This window comes from Neomonachus schauinslandi, chromosome 10, assembly GCF_002201575.2.
Source record: "Neomonachus schauinslandi chromosome 10, ASM220157v2, whole genome shotgun sequence".
NCBI classification, from domain to species: Eukaryota; Metazoa; Chordata; class Mammalia; order Carnivora; family Phocidae; genus Neomonachus; species Neomonachus schauinslandi.
In genome coordinates this window covers 20,476,046-20,498,244 of record NC_058412.1, presented here as the reverse complement: position 1 = coordinate 20,498,244, position 22,199 = coordinate 20,476,046, and the positions used below count along the sequence as shown (strand labels likewise).

The following is a 22,199-nucleotide window of genomic DNA, read 5'->3' as shown; positions in this document are numbered from 1 at the left end:
ATAAATAAAATCTTTAAAAAAAAAAAAAAAAAACAAAAAACAAAAAACAAAAATTACTTCAAATTCCAGGGGTGCCTGGCTGGCTCAGTTGGAAGAGCACGCAACTCTTGATCTCAGGGTCATGAGTTTGAGCCCCACATCAGGGGGTAGAGATTACTTAAATAAATAAATTTTTTTTTAATTACTTCAAGTTCCAGCTAAGGTAGATCTTTCTGACCCATTCTCTCCAAAATCACACCAAAACAGCAAGGAAAACAAGAAATATTAAATAAATAAATAGACAGACATCATAACTCTAATCTCAACACATAAGACAAAATCTTATGACCGCAGGGTCCACTGAAGACACTGAGGAGGAGCAAGCCAATTCATGTCTCTGAACCCTGGAAAGGTTTTACAACAGAAGGTATCAGGCACCAGGCAGAAAAGGAAGGCCTGATTAAAGGTTTACATAAGGACACCCCCAAGACCAAGGCTCCATCTCACCTAGCCAGATTTTACCACTCAAGGCTAAAGCAGGAATCTAACGATTTATTCTCTAGAAAATATAAAACAGATACACTTCGAATTCAAGAACAAGAGACTCAATGCAGTGTGGAAAGGACACAAAAAAGGGAGATTAAAAAGCCCCACCCATGCTTACAGAGCTTGCAAACATCTTTTTAATGATCCATTCTTCATTCTTAATTATGAACATACACCCTGAAATTACCAATCATTTGAGAAAGGCCTCTAAATACAGAATAAATCGGGGCGCCTGGGTGGCTCAGTCATTAAGCGTCTGCCTTCAGCTCAGGTCATGATCCCAGGGTCCTGGGATAGAGCCCCGCATTGGGCTCCCTGCTTGGCGGGAAGCCTGCATCTCCCTCTCCCACTCCCCCTGCTTGTGTTCCCTCTCTTGCTGTGTCTCTCTCTCTCAAATAAATAAAATCTTAAAATAAAATAAAATAAAATTTTAAGATTTTATTTGAGAGAGAGAGAGAGCAGGGGCAAGATAAGGGGCAGAGGGAGAGGAAGCAGACTCCCTCCTGAGCAAGAGGCTCAATCCCAGGACCCTGAGATCATGACCTGAGCTCAAGTCAGGTGCTTAACCAACTGAGCCACCCAGGAGCCCCCAAAATAAAATCTTTGAAAAGAAAAAAGTTTGGGGCGCCTGGGTGGCTCAGTCATTAAGCGCCTGCCTTCGGCTCAGGTCATGATCCCATGGTCCTGGGATCGAGCCCCCGCACTGGGCTCCCTGCTTCCTGCTTCGCGGGAAGCCTGCTTCTCCCTCTCCCACTCGCCCTGCTTGTGTTCCCTCTCTCGCTGTCTCTCTCTGTCAAATAAATAAAATAAAATCTTAAATAAATAAATAAATACAGAATAAATCTTGTGATCTCCTTATTTGTTGCAAATACAAAATAAATAAAAAATAAAAAAATAAGGGCACCTGGGTGGCTCAGTCGGTTTAAGCATCTGCCTTCGGCTCAGGGCATAATCCCGAGGTTCTGGGATCAAGCCCCACATCAGGCTCCCTGCTCCTCCCTCTCCCTCTGACACTCCCCCTGCCTGTGCGCACATGTTCTCTTTATCCAATAAATAAAATCTTTTAAAAAATTAAATAAAAAAAATAAAATGCAGAATAAAACAAATGTGGGGAGAACACAGAAAACTTGAAGGAAAAAAACAGCCAAGTAGTAGAGGAAAATGTCAAAGCTATCTTCCAAGAAAAAAATACCGTATTTATGAAAAGAGAACACTTTAAAAGACAAATTTCAAGGGTAAACAAGAAAAAACTACTAGAAATTTTAAAATATGACAGCTGAAATAAAACCTTCAATAAAAAAGTTAGAAGATAAAATCGAGGAAATCTTCCAGAAATTAAAACAAATGAACAAAGCTGGAAAATAGGAAACTACACAATCAATCCAGGAAGTCCAAAAACCAATTAAAACAGAAAAAAGGGAAGAAAATTATAGGGGGTAAAAATGCAAGAAAAACCTGGAAAGACCCACCAAATATTTAGAAAAATGGGTCCATTAAGAAAAGATCCCACCCACTAAGATACATCACTGTGAAATTTGTCACCAGGAATTCAAAAATTTTTTAAACCTAAAAACTTCCAGAGACAAACTAGGCCACAAATAATGGATAAAGTATCAGAGTGGTACTGGACTTGCTAGCAACATCAAAAGCAACAAAACCATAGACTACTACTTTCAAAATCAAGAAAAATTATTTTCAACCTAGAATCCGAATCCCTGTCAACCTTCGTTGAGTGAAAAGAATTAAGACATTGTCAAATGTGTAAAGTCTCAAAAAATTTCCTTTGCCATGCACCCCTTTTTCAAGAAGCTACTAAACCATGAAACGATCCAAGGCCATAAACCAAAAAGAAAAAAAACAAAAAACAGTATCGCACAGAAGAGGAGGCTAAGGGAATTCCCAAGGCAATAGCTGTACAACAGGCCTAGTTAATGACCAATCCATTACTGAAGCAGGAAGGAGAAAAGATCTAGAAGAGATGTGTCCAGGAAGAAAAAAAAAATGTCTGATGATGTGACTGTATAGATAATCATTCTGAGAGATTGTTGGAGAACGTAAGAAGACAATGGGTAAAAGGAAATTAATCAAATAGAAACTTTTAACTTCAGAGGAAAGGAGAGTCAAAAACTATTTGGCTTGACAAGGTGTATTTACAAGGACATATTAATGGAACCACTAGAAACCAATTTAACAAAAAGGAGAAACAGTGGGATGAGATTATAAGATGTTAAAATTCTCATTTAATATTAATGACTCAAGAGATGGCTATATAGGCCTATCATTCAAAAAGAGGTAGGGGGCGCCTGGGTGGCTCAGTTGGTTAAGCGACTGCCTTCGGCTCAGGTCATGATCCTGGAGTCCCGGGATCGAGTCCCGCATCGGGCTCCCTGCTCAGCGGGGAGCCTGCTTCTCCCTCTGACCCTCCCCCCTCTCATGTACTCTCTCTCATTCTCACTCTCTCAAATAAATAAATAAATCTTTAAAAAAAAAAAAGAGGTAGGTAGGGGCGCCTGACTGGCTCAGTCAGTAGAGTATGAGACTCTTGATCTTGGGGTCATGAGTCTGAGCCCCACATTGGGCGTAGAGCTTACTTAATAATAATAATAATAAATATGAAAAAAAGAAAATAGAAGTAAGTAACAGAAGAGCCAGAGGATGCCTCTCAAGAGCAGGACCAGGGATGGAGAGGGATGGGACAAGAGATTCCTTTTTTTTGTTACTATAAATCTTTTATTTTTTTAATATTTTTTTAAAGATTTTATTTATTTGAGAGAGAGAAAGAGAGCATGCACGCACACGAATGCATCTGTGCACAAGTGGGGTGGGGGGAGGGCAGAGGAGGGAGAAGCAGGCTCCCTGCGGACAGGCACCTCAGTTACTATAAATCTTTTAGCAGTGTTTTATTTCAAATATTATATATCACTGATAAAAATTTTAAAAACCTTTCAGAAAGCACAGTATAAACTGCTATTATAAAAGAGTCAATCAGGGGTGCCTGGGTGGCTCAGTTGGTTAAGCGACTGCCTTCGGCTCAGGTCATGATCCTGGAGTCCCGGGATCGAGTCCCGCATCAGGCTCCCTGCTTGGCAGGGAGTCTGCTTCTCCCTCTGACCCTCCTCCCTCTCATGCTCTCTGTCTCTCATTCTCTCTCTCTCTAATAAATAAAATCTTTAAATAAATAAATAAATAAATAAATAAATAAATAAATAAAAATAAAAGAGTCAATCAGGCACCTGGGTGGCTCAGTTGGTTAAGCATCTGACTTTGGCTCAGGTCATGATCTCAGGGTCCTGGGACTGAGGCCCAGATTGGGCTCCTCGCTCAGTGGGGAGCCTGCTTCTCCCTCTGCCTCTCCCCCTGCTCACGCAGGTGCTCCTCCCTCTCTCTCAAATAAATAAAATCTTTTTAAAAAATGGAAGAAAATCTTCAGGACCTAGGACTAACAAAGTTCTTAGACACCAAAAGCATGATCCATTAAAAGAAAAATTAGACTTCATCAAAATTAAAACTGTTTGCTCTATAAGTGTCCACATGAAGAAGAGACAAGCTACAGACTAGGAGATATTTGCAAAGCACATGTCCAACAAAGGACTAGCATCTAAAATATATAAGAACTCTCAAAACTCAACAGTAAAAACAATCCAAGAAAATGGGCAACTGACATGAACAGACATTTCATCAGAAGATATATAGATGGTAAATAAGGACATAAAAAGATTTTTCAACACCTCTGGCCAGCAGGGAAATGCAAATTAAAACCACAATGAGAGTATCACTACACATATACCAGAATAGCAAAATACAAAATAGTAACACCATCAAATGCTGGTAAGGATGCAGAGAAACTAGATCACTCAGTGCTGGTAGGAATGTAAAATAGAACAGCCTCTCTGGAAACGTGAAATTATCATATGACTCACTAATTATACTATTGGGCATTTATCCCAGAGAAATGAAAACTTATGATCATATAAAAACCTATATACAAATATTCATATCAGCTTTATTTATAACAGCCAAAAACTGGAATCAGCCATGATGTTCCTCAACAGGTGAATGGTTAAACAAACAGTGGTGAATGCATACCATGTAATACTACACAATAAAAAAGAACTACTGATAGGGCGCCTGGGTGGCTCAGTCGTTAAGCGTCTGCCTTCGGCTCAGGTCATGATCCTGGAGTCCCAGGATCGAGTCCCGCATCGGGCTCCCTGCTTCTCCCTCTGACCCTCCCCGCTCTCATGCTCTCTCTCTCTCATTCTCTCTCTCAAATAAATAAATAAAATCTTAAAAAAAAAAAAAAAGAACTACTGATATACACAACTTGGATGAATCTCCAGAGAATTACGCTAAGTGAATAAAAGCCAATCCCAAAGGTTACATCCAATATAATTCCATTTATATAATATTTATGAAATGACAAAACTTTATTTTTTTTTTTTGAAATGACAAAACTTTATAAATGAAAAACAAGTTTCTGAAGGAGATAAATGGGGGTAGGAGTATAGTTAAAATAATACTAGGGATCCCTACACCTTGGAACGGTTCATCATCTTGATAGTGGTGGTGACTACATTAACCTACACAAGTGATAAAACTGGAGAGAATTTAATGCATATACACACAAATGAAAATAAAACTGGGAAATGTAAATAAGACTGGTGTACCATGCCAGATGTAAATATCCTGGTTGTGATATACTATAGTATCAAAAAATGTTTTCATAGGGAGAAACTGGGTAAAGTGTACAAGGGATCCCTCTGTAACTGCATGTGAATCTACAACTGCCTTAATAAAAACCTCCATTAAAAAAAGTCTACATAAGCATTTCTATTGATATGAAAGAAACAAATCAACACAGTCCTTCTGTTCTGATTTTGATACGTTGTACTTTTTGGGTCTCCAGAATACTGGTTTTTCCATTTTCTAATGATTTACAACCTTGGATGCTCTGTTTCTGGGTCATACTGGAAACTCAGTGTTCCATCACCAGTTGCTGTTTACCTCAAAAAACAAATTTTTCATTTCTGGAAAGAAGGATAAACATCAAGTAATCATTTTTGCTTATAATCCAAAACACTGTTTTCAAAGAAATTTTTTTCTCATTTCAGATTTCCCTTCAGGTGAGTTTTCTTCACCAAAATTTTATTCTAACAATCTTTTCAAATTCTTTATCTTATAATTCAGATTTTAAAAACTTATTCCAGGGGTACCTGGCTCAGTAGGTAGAGCATGCAATTTTTTTTTTTTAAAGATTTTATTTATTTATTTGACAGAGAAAGACACAGCGAGAGAGGGAACACAAACGGGGAGTGGGAGAGGGAGAAGCAGACTCCCCGCCAAGCAGGGAGCCCGATGCGGGACTCGATCCCGGGACTCCAGGATCATGACCTGAGCCGAAGGCAGTCGCTTAACCAACTGAGCCACCCAGGCGCCCGCAATTTTTTTTTTTTTTAAGATTTTTTATTTATTTGACAGAGAGAGAGAGAGAGAGCACAAGCAGGCAGAGTAGCAGGTAGAGAGAAAGGGAGAAGCAGGCTCCCCGCTGAGCAAGGAGCCCAAACCGGGGCTGGAGCCCAAACCGGGGCTCGATCCCAGAGTCCTGGGGTCATGATCTGAGCCAAAGGCAGTCACTTAAACAACTGAGCCACCCAGGCGCCGCTGAGCATGCGACTCTTGATTTCAGGATTGAAAATTCAAGCAACTGGGTGTAGGGATTACCTAAAAATAGTATCTTAAAAAAATTTTTTTTTCTATTAACCCCCAATATTCATCATTTGAAGGAAGTAAATCTATGACCTTTACAAGACTTTTATCAGTCTTTCGGGTTCAGAAAACGTTCTATTAACATGCTCTGTAGCTTTAAACTGTTCATTTATGACCGAACCATCTCCATAAGCAATTTTCGCATGCAGATCTCTAGTCACACAATTTATATTTTATGCTAAATAGCAGTTTCTAATTTGTAAATCAACACTCAAGCAGCTCTTACACTTTTCTATTAATCACAGCTCCTACCACAGCACTGACTGGGGAAACTAGTACTGTTAAAACCTGACAGATTACCAGTATTTCTCCTATCATTCTTTCTTTTTTACAAACCAAACAGGAGTATCACTATTTCCTTTGCCACATCTCATACGCCATGATTCTGGAAATGAAAGTAATTATCCCTAACATTATCCGCTTAGCTCTGCTCTGGTATGCTCTAAGTTTGCAAAGGACAAGTAACCTGAACAAACTTTTTGATATTTGGTGCTGATACTTGTTACTCTTCCTCACTTCTGCCAAAACAAAAACAAAAACAAAGCAGAAAACCACTGCAACTCCACTTTTCAAATAGAAATTGATGAGTAGGAAGAATTATCCATCATTAATTTTTTTTTCAAACAAAACAATGAAATTCTCTGAATGAGAAACATGGCCATGACAGAATATAGACAGAACTGGATCTAGATTCTAGTCAAAACTTTCAGGGCATGTGGGTGTCAGTCAGTTAAGTGTCTGACTCTTGGTTTTGGCTCATGTCATGATCTTGTGGTGGTGAAATAGAGCCCTGCCTTGGGTGCCACACTCAGGGGTGAGTCTGCTTGTCCCTCTCCCTCTGCTCCTCCCCCCAAGCCTTGCACATTCGTGCGGCGCTCTCTCTTAAAATAAATATAATCTTAAAAAAAAAAAAAAAAAACTCTTTCACTAATCAGCCATACAACCTATTGGAACTTCCTTCACCTCACCAGTCTGCTTCCTGACTCTTAACATTAATTGGAGGGTTCTTTCCTGCATTAATATTTCATGATTCTAACATTCCAAGGAGTTCTACATAGATACACACAACAAAAAGACAAACCTGTCTTCAGTATCTAAAAGTACAGACCAATGACACTCAAGTGTGGTAAGATACCATAAAGGATCCTCTTGACTGAATGACCACTGGTTAATAGTAGCTATCACATGGAACAGTGAGGGGCTGTCTGTGATCAAATGCTCTTACAGGGAACTGGGTCAAGTGTTGGGTAGTTCTGCTTGTTTTTTGGATTCTTAGTAAAATACACATAACATAAAATTTACCTTTTTAAATTATGGTAAAAATACACATAAGACTTACCATGTTAACAAGTTTTAAGTGCATAATGCAGTAGCATTAAATATATTCACACTGTTGTGCAACAGATCTCCAGTACTTTTTCATCTTACAAAACTGAAACTCTATACCCATTAAACAACTCCCTATTTCCCCCTTCCCCCACTCCCTGGGGGACTATCACTTTCCTTTCACCATTCTACTTTCTGTTTCTATGAATCTGAATTTAGATACCTCATGTAAGTACAATCATACAGTGAATATTTGCCTTTTTGTGCATTTTAACCATTTTTAAGCATACAATTCAGTAGCATTTTATTCTAATTGTTATACAAGCACCACCACTATCCATCTCCCCAAGCTGAAACTCTGTACCCATTAAGCAATAATTCCCCCATTAACTGAAAATCTGTACACATTAAGCAATAATTCCCCATTACCCAGTCCCCAGGCCCTGGTAACCACTATTCTACTTTCTCTATGAATCTGCCTATTCTAGGTACCTCATATAAATGATTTCACACAATATTTGTCCCTTTTTTTTTTTGGTCTGGCTTGTTTCACTTAGCACAGTGTTTTCAAGGTCCAGCCATGTTGTAGCATATATCAGAATTTCATTCCTTTTTAAGGCTGAGTGATATTCCACTCTATGTATACAATACTACATTTTGTGTGGCCATTCATGTGGACATTTGGGTTGTTTCCACCATTTGGCTATTACGAATAATGCCGCTAAATAGGTAAGTGTTGGTGAGGATGTGGAGAAACTGGAACACTGGTGCAGTGATAGTGGGAATGTAAAACAGTGCAGCCACTGTGGAAAATATGGTAGTTTCTCAAAAACTTAAAAATAGAACTACCACATGATCCAGTAATTCCACTTCTGGGTCTACACCCAAAGGAACTGAAAGAACTTAAAACAGGTAATGATGTAACAAAGTGCATTTGTGAGAAGTCAGTCATCCGAATGGGTGTGAGGTAACATCTCATAGTGGTTGTGACTAGCATTTCCCTAATGATTAGTGATGTTGAACATCTTTTCATGTGCTAACTGGCCATTTGTATATCTTCCTTGGGAAAAATGTCTGGATAGTTTTTGATCAATCCTAAAAATACCGTGTTCAAACGAATGATCCATTAGGCATTCTGGAATTCCTGTAGCATAAGCTGCTGAATGAAAATCACAGCAAAGTCCAGCCACATTTAATATGTCAGAGGTTTTTTTCATTTCTCTAAAAAGCAGCCTCCCCATATAAATGGGCTCAATTCAACTTCATCAACCAATTCTTAAATGCAGGCTAGTGGAACCATCCTCCTCTTCCAAAGCTTAGCAAAATCACTCAGAAAGACAACAAAAGGGTGCATTCATAATACCTCTCCCAGGGGCAAGAGTCTTTACCAATTTAACTTCTTGCATGGAGCCCAGATGCTCCATTTCCCAATGAAAGAAATTCCCTATGGAAAAGGTAATAATAAGTCTAGGCGTGGAGGGAGGATTAACACCAAAACGTAGCACATTCAGTAAGACAGTCCACTAAAAATTCCTGCCTTGGGACAAGTACATGTAACTACTGTATCACTAAAGGGTAATGTTTTCCTGACCTCACACTGCCAAGAGGGTTATAACCAAATCAACCACTAAAATTTGCTCGTCCAAAACCAGTCACTCTCTTCTAGCAAATACTTCTCAAACAATCTTGAATTTCCAAGGCCAGTTTTACCCTAAAATTACTCTATTAGCCAAACAGCTAATATCTTTAGGCAAAGATCCCAATCTACTTCACATATATAATGCTCAGAAAGGAGGTAGAAAGGAAAATATTAAAACAAAACTGGTCCCTATTCTGTATTAGAGGATCCTGACTCTGTACTACTTGTCTGTCTGCCTCTCTTCATTCATTATTTATCATGCACCCATTAAATGAAGAGACTCTTCTAGGTGCTTAGCATCTACCAGCAAAAACAAAAACAAAAACAAACAACCCACCTCTGCCCTTGTGTAGCTTATAGTCTAGTGCCCTTGGATTCTCTTTGATAATGTTGAGTGTGAAACATACCAGTAATTTATTTTGGCAACTCTATCTGCAATAAATCTGACCATAAATATCATACATAATTTCTGATGTAAATATGTGGGAATTAAAAGGACACAGAAAAATTTAAATACAGTAGTCTTTGAGTGTACTATAAGCACAATAAGCCTGTAAAAATTCTTCCAAGAATCAATGACCAATGAACAACTAAAATGATTCTGACTGAAATAATGAGGGCCTGCCTAATATTGACAGTTTGGCCCTTCTGAATACCTACTTCTATTTATTTCTGAATACTCACCTAGCAAGATAACTACCTATCCAAACCTCAGGAGGTTTTAACTATTAAGTAACAACTCAAATTTCACTATCATTATAATTAGAAAATGCTCCACATTTTTTAAAAAGTCAAAGAGAAAAAAAACAACCCTAGCCTACTGATAAAATTTAAAATTTTTTAAAAGTAGTATACATCCAAAGTCATTTCTAGTCATCTGCACATTAGCCAACTAGCTAGTTCAGACTGTTTAGACATGCACGGTCCAATATGGTAGCCACCAGCCACATGCGACTATTGAGCACTTGAAATGTGCCCAATCTAAATTGAAATTAGCTGTAAGTATAACATACACACTGGGGAAAAAAAATATAAAATATATCAACATTTTCTTAATTTTGATAACATAATAAAATGATAACATTTGGGATAAAAACGAGTTAAAATTTATCATTAAATTCTTCTTTGGGGTGCCTAGGTGGCTCAGTTGGTTAAGTGTCTGACTCCTGATTTTAGCTCAGGGCATGATCTCAAGTCTGTGGATTGAGCCCCTGCTTGAGATACTCTCTCTCTCTCTCTCTCTCTTTCTCTCTCTGCCCCTCCCCCTCCCCACACGCACACACTCTAAAATAAATAAATCTTTTAAAAAATAAAAATAAAAAATTGGGGCGCCTGGGTGGCTCAGTCGTTAAGCGTCTGCTTAATCTTTTTAAATAAATAAAAAAATCTTCTTTTATTTTTTTTTAAGATTTATTTTCTCTGGGGCGCCTGGGTGGCTCAGTCAGTTGGGTGTCTGCCTTCTGCTCAGGTCATGATCTCAGGGCCTGGGATCAAGCCCCGAATAAGGCTTCCTGCTCAGCAAGGAGTCAGCTTCTTCCTCTCCCTCTGTCCCTCCCCCTACCTGTGCTCCCGCTCTCACGCTCTCTCCCTCCCTCAAATAAATAAATAAAATCTAAAAAAAAAGATTTATTTTTTCTTAAAGATTTTATTTATTTTGGGCACCTGGGTGACTCAGTCAGTTAAGCATCTGCCTTCGGCTCAGGTCATGATCCCAGGGTCCTGGGATCAAGCCCTGCATCAGGCTCCCTGCTCAGCAGGGAGTCTGCTTCTCCCTTTGCCCCCTCCCCTCCCACCCCCATCCTCACCCCCACTTATTCTCTACCCCCCTCGCAAAAATAAATAAAATCTTAAAAAAGAAAAAAAAGATTTGATTTATTTTGAGAGAGCACAAACACGAGAGCACAGGGGAAGGAGCAGAGGGAGAGAGAGAATCTCAAAATACATTCCGTGCTGAGCCCAGAGCCCAACATGGCCCAATCTCACAACCGACCTGAGCCAAAACCAAGAGTTAAACACTTAAACAACTGAACCATCCAGGAACCCTAAGTTTTATTTATTTATTTAGAGAGAGCACGCACGTGCGCGCGCGCGCACACACACACACACACACACAGGGGAATGGGGGCAGAGGGAGAGGATCTCAAGTTGACTCCCCACTAAGCACATAATCCAAAGCAGGGCTCAATCTCACAACCCCAAGATCATGACCTGAGCCAAAATCAAGAGTCAGATGCTCAACCAACTGAGCCACCCAGGCGCCTCATTTTTTTACTTCTTTTAATATAAAATATATTTTTTACCTTTTTTAATACCAAAAAATATCCACGTGGCTGGCTCACATTATATATATATATTTTAAAAGATTTTATTCATTTATTTGACAGAAACACAGGGAGAGCAGGAACACAAGCAGCGGGAGTGGGAGAGGGAGAAGCAGGCTTTCTGCTGAGCAGGGAGCCCAATGCGGGCCTCGATCCCAGGATCCTGGGACCATGACCTGAGCCAAAGGCAGATGCTTAACTGACTGAGCCACCCAGGCGCCCCACATTATATTTGTTTTAAACAGCACTGGTTTAAGACAACACACTTCTAAACCTGCACACAGAGTAACACATGCAATATACATTGGAGCTATGTTCAGAATTTTACACTTATGTATTTATTCATTTCTCAGTTCACACTCTTCAACCTATTTTCTTTATCAAAATGCCAACATCAGGGGCGCCTGGGTGGCTCAGTTGGTTGAGCGACTGCCTTCGGCTCAGGTCATGATCCTGGAGTCCCGGGATCGAGTCCCACATCGGGCTCCCTGCTCAGCAGGGAGTCTGCTTCTCCCTCTGACCCTCCTCCCTCTCATGCTCTCTGTCTCTCATTCTCTCTCTCGCAAATAAATAAAAATCTTAAAAAAAAAAAAATGCCAACATCAGATATTTTTATATCAAAATATGAAAGTTTCAGAGTCTAATGTGAAATTGGTCAGCAGAGCACTAACAAATATTTGAGCGACCACTGTACACAGGGTATTCAATCCATAACGTAACTTGTTCTGCTGCCCTTCAACAGCCAAAGGGACACACATTCTGTATCTAGCTAATATGCACTCTGCTCCTACAGTGTGCCTGGTATCATGCTAGATGCTTTACTCTCACTGACCCATAAAACCCTCACAACTACCCTACGTAGCAGGTCCTATTTAAAGAAAAAACTTGGGGGCGCCTGGGTGGCTCAGTTGGTTAAGTGGCTGCCTTCACTTCAGGTCATGGTCCCGGGGTCCTGGGATGGAGCCCTGCATCAGGTGCCCTGCTCCGCGGGAAGCCTGCTTCTCCCTCTCCCACGCCCCCTGCTTGTGTTCCCTCTCTTGCTGTGTCTCTCTGTCAAATAAATAAATAAAATCTTTAAAAAATAAAAATAAATAAAAAGAAAAAACTGAAGCACACAGAGGTTAAGTAACCTGCCAAAGCCCACAGCCTGTGTAAGTAGGATTCCAACCCAGCAGGCTCAAACCAAAACCACCGCACATTTTCCCTAATAAAAGGACTACACAAGGGGTACCTGGCTTGTTCAACTGGAAGATCATAAGACTCCTGATCTCAGGATTTTGAGTTCAAGCCCCATGATGGGTATAAAGATTACTAAAAAAATAAATAAAACTTTTTAAAAAAAAGGACTATACAAGATTGTGTCATTATCTTACAGGATTGAGTTCTAGTTGTGGGTTATGTACCCATTACAAAAAAACTGGAATAGATGGGGTTGTAATGCATTGCTTCCTACTCTCCACCACCCTTCTCAATGGCAGGTTAAAGCTGCCCACACGAATTAAATCCCTGATCTTACTACAAGTTTATACTGTGCTCCCTTTTCCAGAATTTCTAGATCCTATGCCATCCCTCTGGTCCAATTCCTATGTCCTTCAGGCTTCCTTTCAGACATCATCTCCATGCAAGCCTACTCAAGACTCCCCATGATTTAGGCTAGTCACCCCTCCTCCCTGCGCTCATCCCTATTGTAGCACTTCCCACACTCTGATTGTCCTCACTAGGCTGCTCGAGGGGTCTACTGTGTTCACCACTCACCACTTATAGTACCTAAAACCGTGCCTAACATTAGATGCTCAATAAATACTTGCTGAACTATCTAACCACCCGACCCACCCAGCTACAGTTAAAAGTGGAGTATTAAAAGCAAACAGTGGTGGAAGGTGCTAATCCACAAGCAGAGAACAAGTTCTAAATTTCATGAAATTTATGACAGGTCAAAAGAATAATATCGTACACAGGAAATCATGATTGCAAGGACTCCTACCCACCCCCAAAAAAGGAAGAGTAAAATTAAAATCTATTTTAAATGATCACTTGCCCAATTTAGTTTCAGCATAATTTGTAAGAATGAATTAAGTAGCTGACAAAAATTCTGTCATGAGAAATCCAAATCAACCATTCCATTCCATCGCTTCTCGGCCTTTTGGCTAAGATCAAGTGCAAATCAACCATTCCAGTAATGCTATAAACTGAAATCAGCTTAATTCTGACAATTTTCAGAGTTCCGAAAAGACTGCAGTTGCTTTTTAAAATCGTCTCAAACATAAAACTAGTTACACTTATAATTGGGTTTCACTCCCCAAGGCTCAGTGCTGGGCTCCAAATGACAAGAGCAACTATGTATTCTTTAAGATACTTATGGGGGGCAGGGGGACGGTTTTCACATACAATTCATTTAACAAAAGTCGTGTTAATTCCACTAAATTTTCTAACCAGAGTCCGAAGGGACTTTCCTAGAGCCTTCCCCTTTCTTTTCCAAAATGGGAAACCGACTAAAAAGGTCAATCTTTAGTTCTTACTTCCACACTAAGTAATTCTGAAACATGAGGTGAAAGTACATGAGAAGTTCTAGGGCTAGGACTGGCCAAACGTTTTCCTGTAAACTGCAGCGTAAAGTCAAATAGGAGAGAACTTCATTCTTTCGGATTTGAGGACAGAAACTGATCATCTCTTTTAGATTACTGCTTCTGTTGATGTCTGCAAAAGCACTGTGAGGCAAACATGCCACTGAGTCCCACCCCAAGCACGAAGAGCCTCCGATTGTTTGACACATCAATGGATTAGTCAACGCGGGGGAACTCACTTTTCCCCTCTAATTTGCTTTAATTATTCCTCACACAAACCCTCAAGTTCACTCTAAGTTATGACCATATGGAATCTTCTCTTTGCCCTGAAGTATAAATTCAGGCCTTTACCAAATGACTACTACGGCTTCGATCCAAACCACTAAAATAAATCCCTTACAAGTACCGTACATCTACTAACGCCACACAAATATGGAAAAAGCCAGTCCAGTCGCTTAAAGAAACACCATTCTGGGACGTGGTTAATGCTGCATATTTTGCAACAGAGGCAATGAACAGAGTAGGAGACTTAAAAGCAAAAGACCAGATGGAAAGCATGGGAAGACCCCGCCCCAGTAAGCTCGATGTCGATTCAAACAGTAACTTGGATCTGTCGCTTGGAATCGGAATCACTGAAACAAAGGCGTTTATTACGGGAAGCAAGATGTCTGGAGTAAAAGAAACGGTTTGCAGCTACCCAGACCGTACACCATCTTCCCACAGGTCTTACCTATGGTGGAAATAAAGGTGGTATTGAAGGCATCATCCGAAAAGCGAAAAAGGACGCAGGTCTTCCCTACTCCCGAGTCTCCGATCAGGAGCAGCTTGAAAAGCAGGTCGTACGTCTTCTTCGCCATTGGGAGGAGCGGCTCAGGCTCTCGCCGCCGGGGGCCCCAAGGGATCGGTCCCTCTCACTACGGCCAACTCCTCACTTGGGCGTTCTCAGGCCGGAGTACCGGGGAAGCGTGGGAAAAAGCGAGGAGAAGCAAGGGCTCGGAGGGCGCGGGCGACCTACGAACGGCCTCGTCGAGGAAGCCCCGACGGTGGCGGCGTCCGGTGCCTCTGAGGGCGGCGACCGCGGCTCCACAGCCTCTCCCAGCCGCTCCGCCCGGTTCCGGGGAGTCGGTCGGGACAAAATGGCCTCCCCTCCCCCCTCAGGGCTGCTCGGCCGGGACGCTCCCACGGACGAGCGAGCAAGCTCTGCCGTCGAGGAAACGCGACGGACGTGAGGACAGTCTCTCTCCCGAGCAGAAACTCCGCGCCAGGACGCGGCGGTGGCAGCGAAGAAGGACCCCGAGCCAGCGAGCTCAGCTACATAGCCACAGGAAGCCGAGCCGCCCCGGCCAGAGCCACCTTTTCCCCGTGCCCTCTCACGCCGGCGTGCGCGCTGCCTGAGACGCACGCAAGGACGTACGCCCGCCCTTCCCTCCCGCCCTCGCCCTGCGGATCGCCTCTGCGCACGCGCGCCGGAGGGTGCAGGGGCATGCGGGGGCGGGGAGTGGCGCGCCGGGTCTCCGAGCCCGGGTCTAAGGCCCCGCGGAGAAGAGAGAGGGGAGGGGCGAGAGAGGGCGAGGCCGCGGGCGCGCTCCCTGCGGCCGTCTGATAGGGTGCGCAGCGTTACGAGCACGCCCCGCGGGGAGGTGCTGCCTGGTGACTGCGCAGGCGCGTCACGCTGGAGTAGCCCCTTGAAACCCCCCCCACTTTCGTCCTGGGGTCGCCCTCCCAGCTACGCTGAGGATGCTCTCGGTCGTGTTTGTGGCGTGTGTCGAGCTGAAGGTCTTGGCGCAGTGACTGGCTTGGATGGCCGTGTGTTCCTGTGTAGCTGTAGTTCGTAAACGCGAGAAAAAGTGGCGCCCTGGGTCATTAATAGGTTCTTTGCTAAAACGAGACGCATCCTGGAGTGCCCTCCCTCGTGGCTAATCGTGACAGGAGAAACACTAGAGCTCCATCCTGGTTTTACTTAAGGAGCGAGAGTTGACGTTCCAGAGAGCAGGAGTCTGACACGGAAAAACTGGCCGGGCTGCTCAGATTGGGATGATGTAATCCGCCTTTCAGGGCGAGGAGAGGAGGGTTGAGGAACACCTGGGCGCAGGGAGAACCTCCTGGCAAAGTGGGAGCTTCGGTGCTGTGCTCTACGGCGAGAACCCACTACAGGCCTTGCGGTCCTTTTGGAATACGGGAGAGCCCAGAGCTCCATACAGAAGAAGCAGGGCCCCTCCCTGCCGCCAAAATCGAACCACCGGTGTCCAAAATTGAAGGATGGTGAAACCAACCCCAACTCTACGCTGCCTCTCCCTTGCACTTTCTTTTCATATGCCTTACACCCTTCTGTCTCTCCCCATCAGTCTTTATGCTCCCCTCTTCCTCCTCTTCTCTGTAGTTTAGTCATCCTCCTGCCCTGCCATTCTCAGTTTGTTTCACCAGGCAAAGCACACCTAGGATGTCATGGCTGGATAGTTGAACCTGGTAGGCTGGTTAAACCTAATACAGGAGGAAACCCTGATCCATCTGGAAACAGGGATTAAGAGAGAAGTAAAAACTACATTTTTATATCCTGCCACCACCCCCAAAATGTTTGTGTATGTAATATGTGATTAAAATAGGTCTTTGAGGGGCGCCTGGGTGGCTCAGATGGTTAAGCGTCTGCCTTCGGCTCAGGTCATGATCCCAGGGTCCTGGGATAGAGCCCCATATCGGGCTCCTGGCTCAGTGGGGAACCTGCTTCTCCCTCTCCCTCTGCCTCTACCTCTGCTCATGCTCTCTCTCTCTCTCTCTCTCTCTGTATCTCTGTGTCTCAAATGAATAAATAAAAAATTTTTAAAAATAGGGGCGCCTGGGTGGCTCAGACGGTTAAGCGTCTGCCTTCGGCTCAGATCATGATCCCAGAGTCCTGGGATCGAGTCCCGCATCAGGCTCCCTGTTCCTTGGGAGCCTGCTTCTCCCTCTGCTTCTCTCTCTCTCTCTCTCTCGCTCTCTGTCTCTCATGAATAAATAAATAAAATCTTTAAAAAAATTTTTTTAATAAAATAAAATAGGTCTTTGAGGCAGTTAGGGTCATCATATTTCAGTCTCCCATTTTTTAGAGGCGTGGCTTGCATTTTTCCTCCCCAACCACCCTAAAGCTTCCCTACTGAAAATGCTTGTCTTCTCTAATACACCTCGCCCTTCAGTTTGTTTCTATGATTGTTCTTGTCGCTTAAACCTTATCCTCTAGTTGGGAGTGTCTTAAGATAATACCAACAATTTTTTTTTAAAGATTTTATTTATTTATTCATGAGAGACAGAGACAGAGAGAGAAGCAGGCTCCCAAGGAGCAGGGAGCCCGATGCGGGACTCGATCCCAGGACCCTGGGATCACGACCTGAGCCGAAGGCAGACGCTTAACCATCTGAGCCACCCAGGCGCCCAATACCAACAATTTTAATATAGGCTAGCTATGCAAATCAAAATGAGCTATGGTCAGTGCTACACAGGTTTGTCATCAATTGCATTACATTGAGCACCTCAGGGAATCTTCAGTGTTAGCGTGATTCTCCCTTTCAAAATAAGTTTGATTATGGGGTACCTGGGTGGCTCAGTCTTTAAGGGTCTGCCTTCAGCTCAGGTCATGATCCCAGAGTCCTGGGATCAAGCCACCATGGCTGCGTCTCCCTCTGCCCCTGCCCCTGCCCCTGCCCCTGCTTGTGCTCTCTTGCTCACTCTCTCAAATAAATAAAAATTTGGGGGACACCTCGGTGGCTCAAGGTTAAGTGTCTGCCTTCGGCTCAGGTCATGATCCCAGGGTCCTGGGATTGAGTCCCGCATCGGGCTCCCTGCTCAGTGGGGAGCCTGCTTCTCCCTCTGCCTGTTGCTCCCCCTGCTTGTGTTCTCTCTGACAAATAAATAAATAAAATCTTAAATAAATTTTTTTTAATAACAAAAAAATAAGTTTGATTAACTCAAGCCCCAATATTGTAAAGCATTTTCAATGTTATGATTTTTATTTTTATTTTTTTAAAAGATTTTTATTTATTTATTTGACAGAGAGAGACACAGTGAGAGAGGGAACACAAGCAGGGGGAGTGGGAGAGGGAGGAGCAGGCCTCCTGCTGAGCAGGGAGCCCGATGCGGGCCCGATCCCAGGATCCTGGGATTATGACCTGAGCCGAAGGCAGATGACGCCCAACGACTGAGCCACCCAGGCACCCCTCAAATGTTATGATTTTTAAATGTAAGAAGCCTAATTAATTCCACTACATAAATTTTGGGAATTAGGGCAGCTAAATATGGAAAATAAATGTTAAAACTATGCTTTATCCCAGTTATTTCGAGCAGTTCCATCAATTAGAGCCTTTCCTCCATCGGCCTCATATTCTGAAAACTTAGGAGTTAATTACACTTATTAACAAATTTTATTTATTATTGGGTCAAAATCATAGAATTTTAGAGCTTTCATATCTTTTTTTTTTTTTTTGAAGATTTACTTATTTGAGAGAGAGAAAGCGAGCACGTGGCAGGCTGGGAATCCCAAGCAGACTCTGCTGAGCTCAGAGCACAGCCTGACGAGGGGCTCTATCCCACAACCCTGAGATCATGACCTGACCCAAAACCAAGAGTCAGATGCCCAGCCAGCTGTGCCACCCAGGTGCCCTGAGGTTTCATATCTTTAAATCATAATTCAACTCCTGCACGTAATTTACAGATAAGTCTAAGGCTTAGAGACGTTAGGGACTTGCCAGAGGTCACACTGTTAGTAGCAGAGCTAGCACGATGTGCAAGGGAAAAGGGAAGAAAACCTCGACAGGACATCACACTGCATGGAGGTGGGAATTGGGAGGCTCAGCCAGTACTTAATGTTTGGCTTCTCTAAAGTTAATTAAAAGTTTTGCTGGAGTAAGACATAAGCATCAAGCTGTATCTACCACTGAAGGTGGCGGGAATGATCAAAGCATGAAAGGTCTCTGACCCTAGAAAAAAAAAAGAATAAAATGAGGGTCTATGTAGGCCTAAAAGGTAAACCCAGCATCATGAAGTAATATTTGATAAATGCTAAAACTTAGTGAAAGAAAATGCCAATTTAGTACTAGCTTAGGATTTATGCCTTTTAAAACATTGCTCTGTAAAGACTCTAGTTCAAATATTTGCAAAGCCAAGAAAGAAAAAAGGTATATTTGTATATTCATATTATTAGTTAAGGAATTATTTGTATATTTTTCTAGAGAACACACAGCTGACTGAAGTCATGTTTCCAGTCCTCAGCTTCAACTTTCAGGACCTGCCTCAGGGCGCCTGGCTGGCTTAGTCTGAGGAACGTGCGACTCTTGATCTTGGAGTCATGAGTTTGAGCCCCATGTTGAATGTAAGGATTACTTAAATACATAAATACATAAACTTTTTAAAAAAATCCCTACTTCAAAAAATACTGACTCAGGATCATCCTTACTCCTCTTCCTCCATATGTTTTCCATTCTCTCTACCTAATTTCTGCCTCTAATTTCTCCGCCCCTTGCTCTCTCTGTTCTCCTCAAAAATGGGAGTTCTTCTCTTGAATGGCAGTCCCACTGCTATGTCATCACCTTGCTGTCAAACCTACCACTCCAACCTCAGGGATTTTGTCCATTTGCTACTGCCTATCTCCTCTGTTCACATTCCCAATCTCCAGCAGGGACATCCCTGAGGAAGGTCTGTGTGAGTCATCCCTGATGCTGAGTACTGATTGCCCAGAGGCTGCCGCTGTCCTGATCACCATCACCTGCCAATATTCTGCCCTGCCTACATATCTTGACTTAGTCCTACCTCATGTTAGAGAATGATTGCCCCATGAGCCTTCCCCAGCCCCTTGGATGTGTTTGTTCTAATCTTCTCCAGGGATACCTTAGTTCTGAAATACGGGGCTCCTGAGATGGCACTTAAGGGCAAGCCCTAGCCAGTGAGTTATATTTCCTATCCTAGCTTCCACAGACTCATCTCCAGACGAACTGAACTAGTCATCTTTTCTGCAGTTACTATGCATCTTCTTGATTTCATGCTTAGTTTAATGCGGTTCTCTCCATGTGAAATGCACCCTCTCCTCATCTCCCCCCCCATATTCCTTCAGCATTCACCTTAAATATCCTCACTATAGTGAGGATATTTAAGTTCTAAGTTTAGAAACTTAGAACTGCACATAAGCAAAACAAAAAATATTAATTATCAAAAATTCTACCTCCAGGGGTGCCTGGCTGGCTCAGTTCATAGAACATGTGAATAGTGGAATAAACACAGTGGAATAAACACTAAACTTGGAGTCAGATAATGTAGACTCAGGGACAGCTCAGCTACTGACTAGCTCTGTCAGCTCACTGGCTAGGGCTTGCCCTTAAGTCTTCCCCAACACTTGCTGGGAGGAACTTGTTTCTCTTTTGAACTCCCATAGCACTTTTATTTTTTTTTTTTTCTATTTTACCTGCCAGAGAGAGAGAGAGAGGGAGAGAGGGAACACAAGCAGGGGGAGTGGCACGCAGAAGGAGAAACAGGCTTCCCACTGAGCAAGGAGCCCGATGCAGGACTCTATCCTAGGACCCTGGGATCATGACCCGAGCCAAAGGCAGACACTTGACCCACTGAGCCACCCAGGTGTCCCTCCCATAGCACTTTTAAAAATCAACTGTTTCCCCTTTCTTATTTCATAGTAACACATATTTATTTTTAGAAACTTAGAACTGCACATAAGCAAAACAAAAAATATTAATTATCAAAAATTCTACCTCCAGGGGGTGCCTGGCTGGCTCAGTTCATAGAACATGCGACTCTTGATCTCAGGGTTGTGAGTCTGAGCCCCCTGTTGGGCATAGACTTACTTAAAAAGAAAAAAATCTGGGTGCTTGGCTGGCTCAGTCAGTAGAGCATGCGACCCTTGATTTCAGGATTGTAAGTTCAAGTCCCACGTTGGGTATGGAGATCACTTAAAAATAAAAATCTTTCTGGGGCGCCTGGGTGGCTCAGTCGGTTAAGCGTCTGCCTTCGGCTCAGGTCATGATCCCGGGGTCCTGGGATCGAGTCCCGCATCTGGCTCCCTGCTCAATGGAAAGTCTGCTTCCCCCTCTGCCCCCCACCCCCCCCCCCCCCCCCCGCTCATGTGCTTGCTCTCCCTCTCTCTCTCTCTCTCTCTCTCGTGCGCACGCGCACAAAAATAAATAAATAAAATCTTAAAAAAAAAAAAGAAATTGAACTAAGAACAGAAATAGGTCAGAAGAGGGGTGCCTGAGTGGCTCAGTCGGTTAAGCGTCTGCCTTTAGCTCAGGTCATGATCCCGGGGCCCTGGGATCGAGCCCCGCATCAGGCTCTCTGCTGAGCAGAGAGCCTGCTTCTCCCTCTGCCTGCCACTCTGCCTATCTGTGCTCTCTATCCCTCTGTCAAATAAATAAATAAAATTTTTTAAAAAAAAGAAATAGGTCAGAAGAGGGAGAAATGAAGGACTAAAATTGGGAGAAGCAAGAATCAGAACTGACTGGAGTTGCAAAGTTTCAATGATATCATCAAAAGGAATTATGGGACAAGAAAGAAAGAAGGGAGAAGGAAAGGAAGGAGAAGAAATAAAGAAAGAGAAAGGGAGAAAGAAAAGGGAGGGAGGGAGGAAGGAAGAAAGGAAGGAAAGAAGAAGAAGGGAGGGAGGGAGGGAGAAAGGAAGGGAGGAAAGAAAGAAAGAAAATCTAATGGCTGAAGGCAGCAGATTCCCCCCTCCCTCCATCCCAGCTAAAAAAAAAAAAACACACCATCAACTCCAGGAGGTGAACCCAAAACAATCCATGTTGGAACAATTGGTCCAGCACAGTGATTTAAAAAAATGGACCTTGAGTTGGCTAGATCTAAGGTTCTACATCTGTCCCTTTGTTAACAAGAGACCTTGGGTAAGTTACCATCTCTAAACCTGTTTTCTCATCTGTAAAGTGAGAATAAGATAGAAACTACCATACGGTTGTGTAAGGATTAAATGAGGCGCAGTGTTTGGTTTTCATTTAAGCCTCAGCAGTGTTATTACCACCACAAGAACTGAGAAAACTTTTTCCATTTGAGGATCATTGGCTCGTAGAAAAACAC

The 22,199-nt window shown here is 42.8% G+C and overlaps 1 protein-coding gene across 1 annotated transcript in view; it reads right to left on the bottom strand.

Annotated features, from left to right (window-relative positions):
• RAB10 (RAB10, member RAS oncogene family) overlaps positions 1-15,625 on the bottom strand; it is a 90,183-nt gene extending 74,558 nt beyond the window's left edge. The window contains exon 1 of the mRNA XM_021697305.1: positions 14,872-15,625. Within this exon, the coding sequence (XP_021552980.1) occupies positions 14,872-14,998 (127 nt within the window). The 5' untranslated portion in view covers positions 14,999-15,625. The remainder of the gene's footprint in view (positions 1-14,871) is intronic.
• Between the last annotated feature and the right edge of the window lie 6,574 nt (positions 15,626-22,199).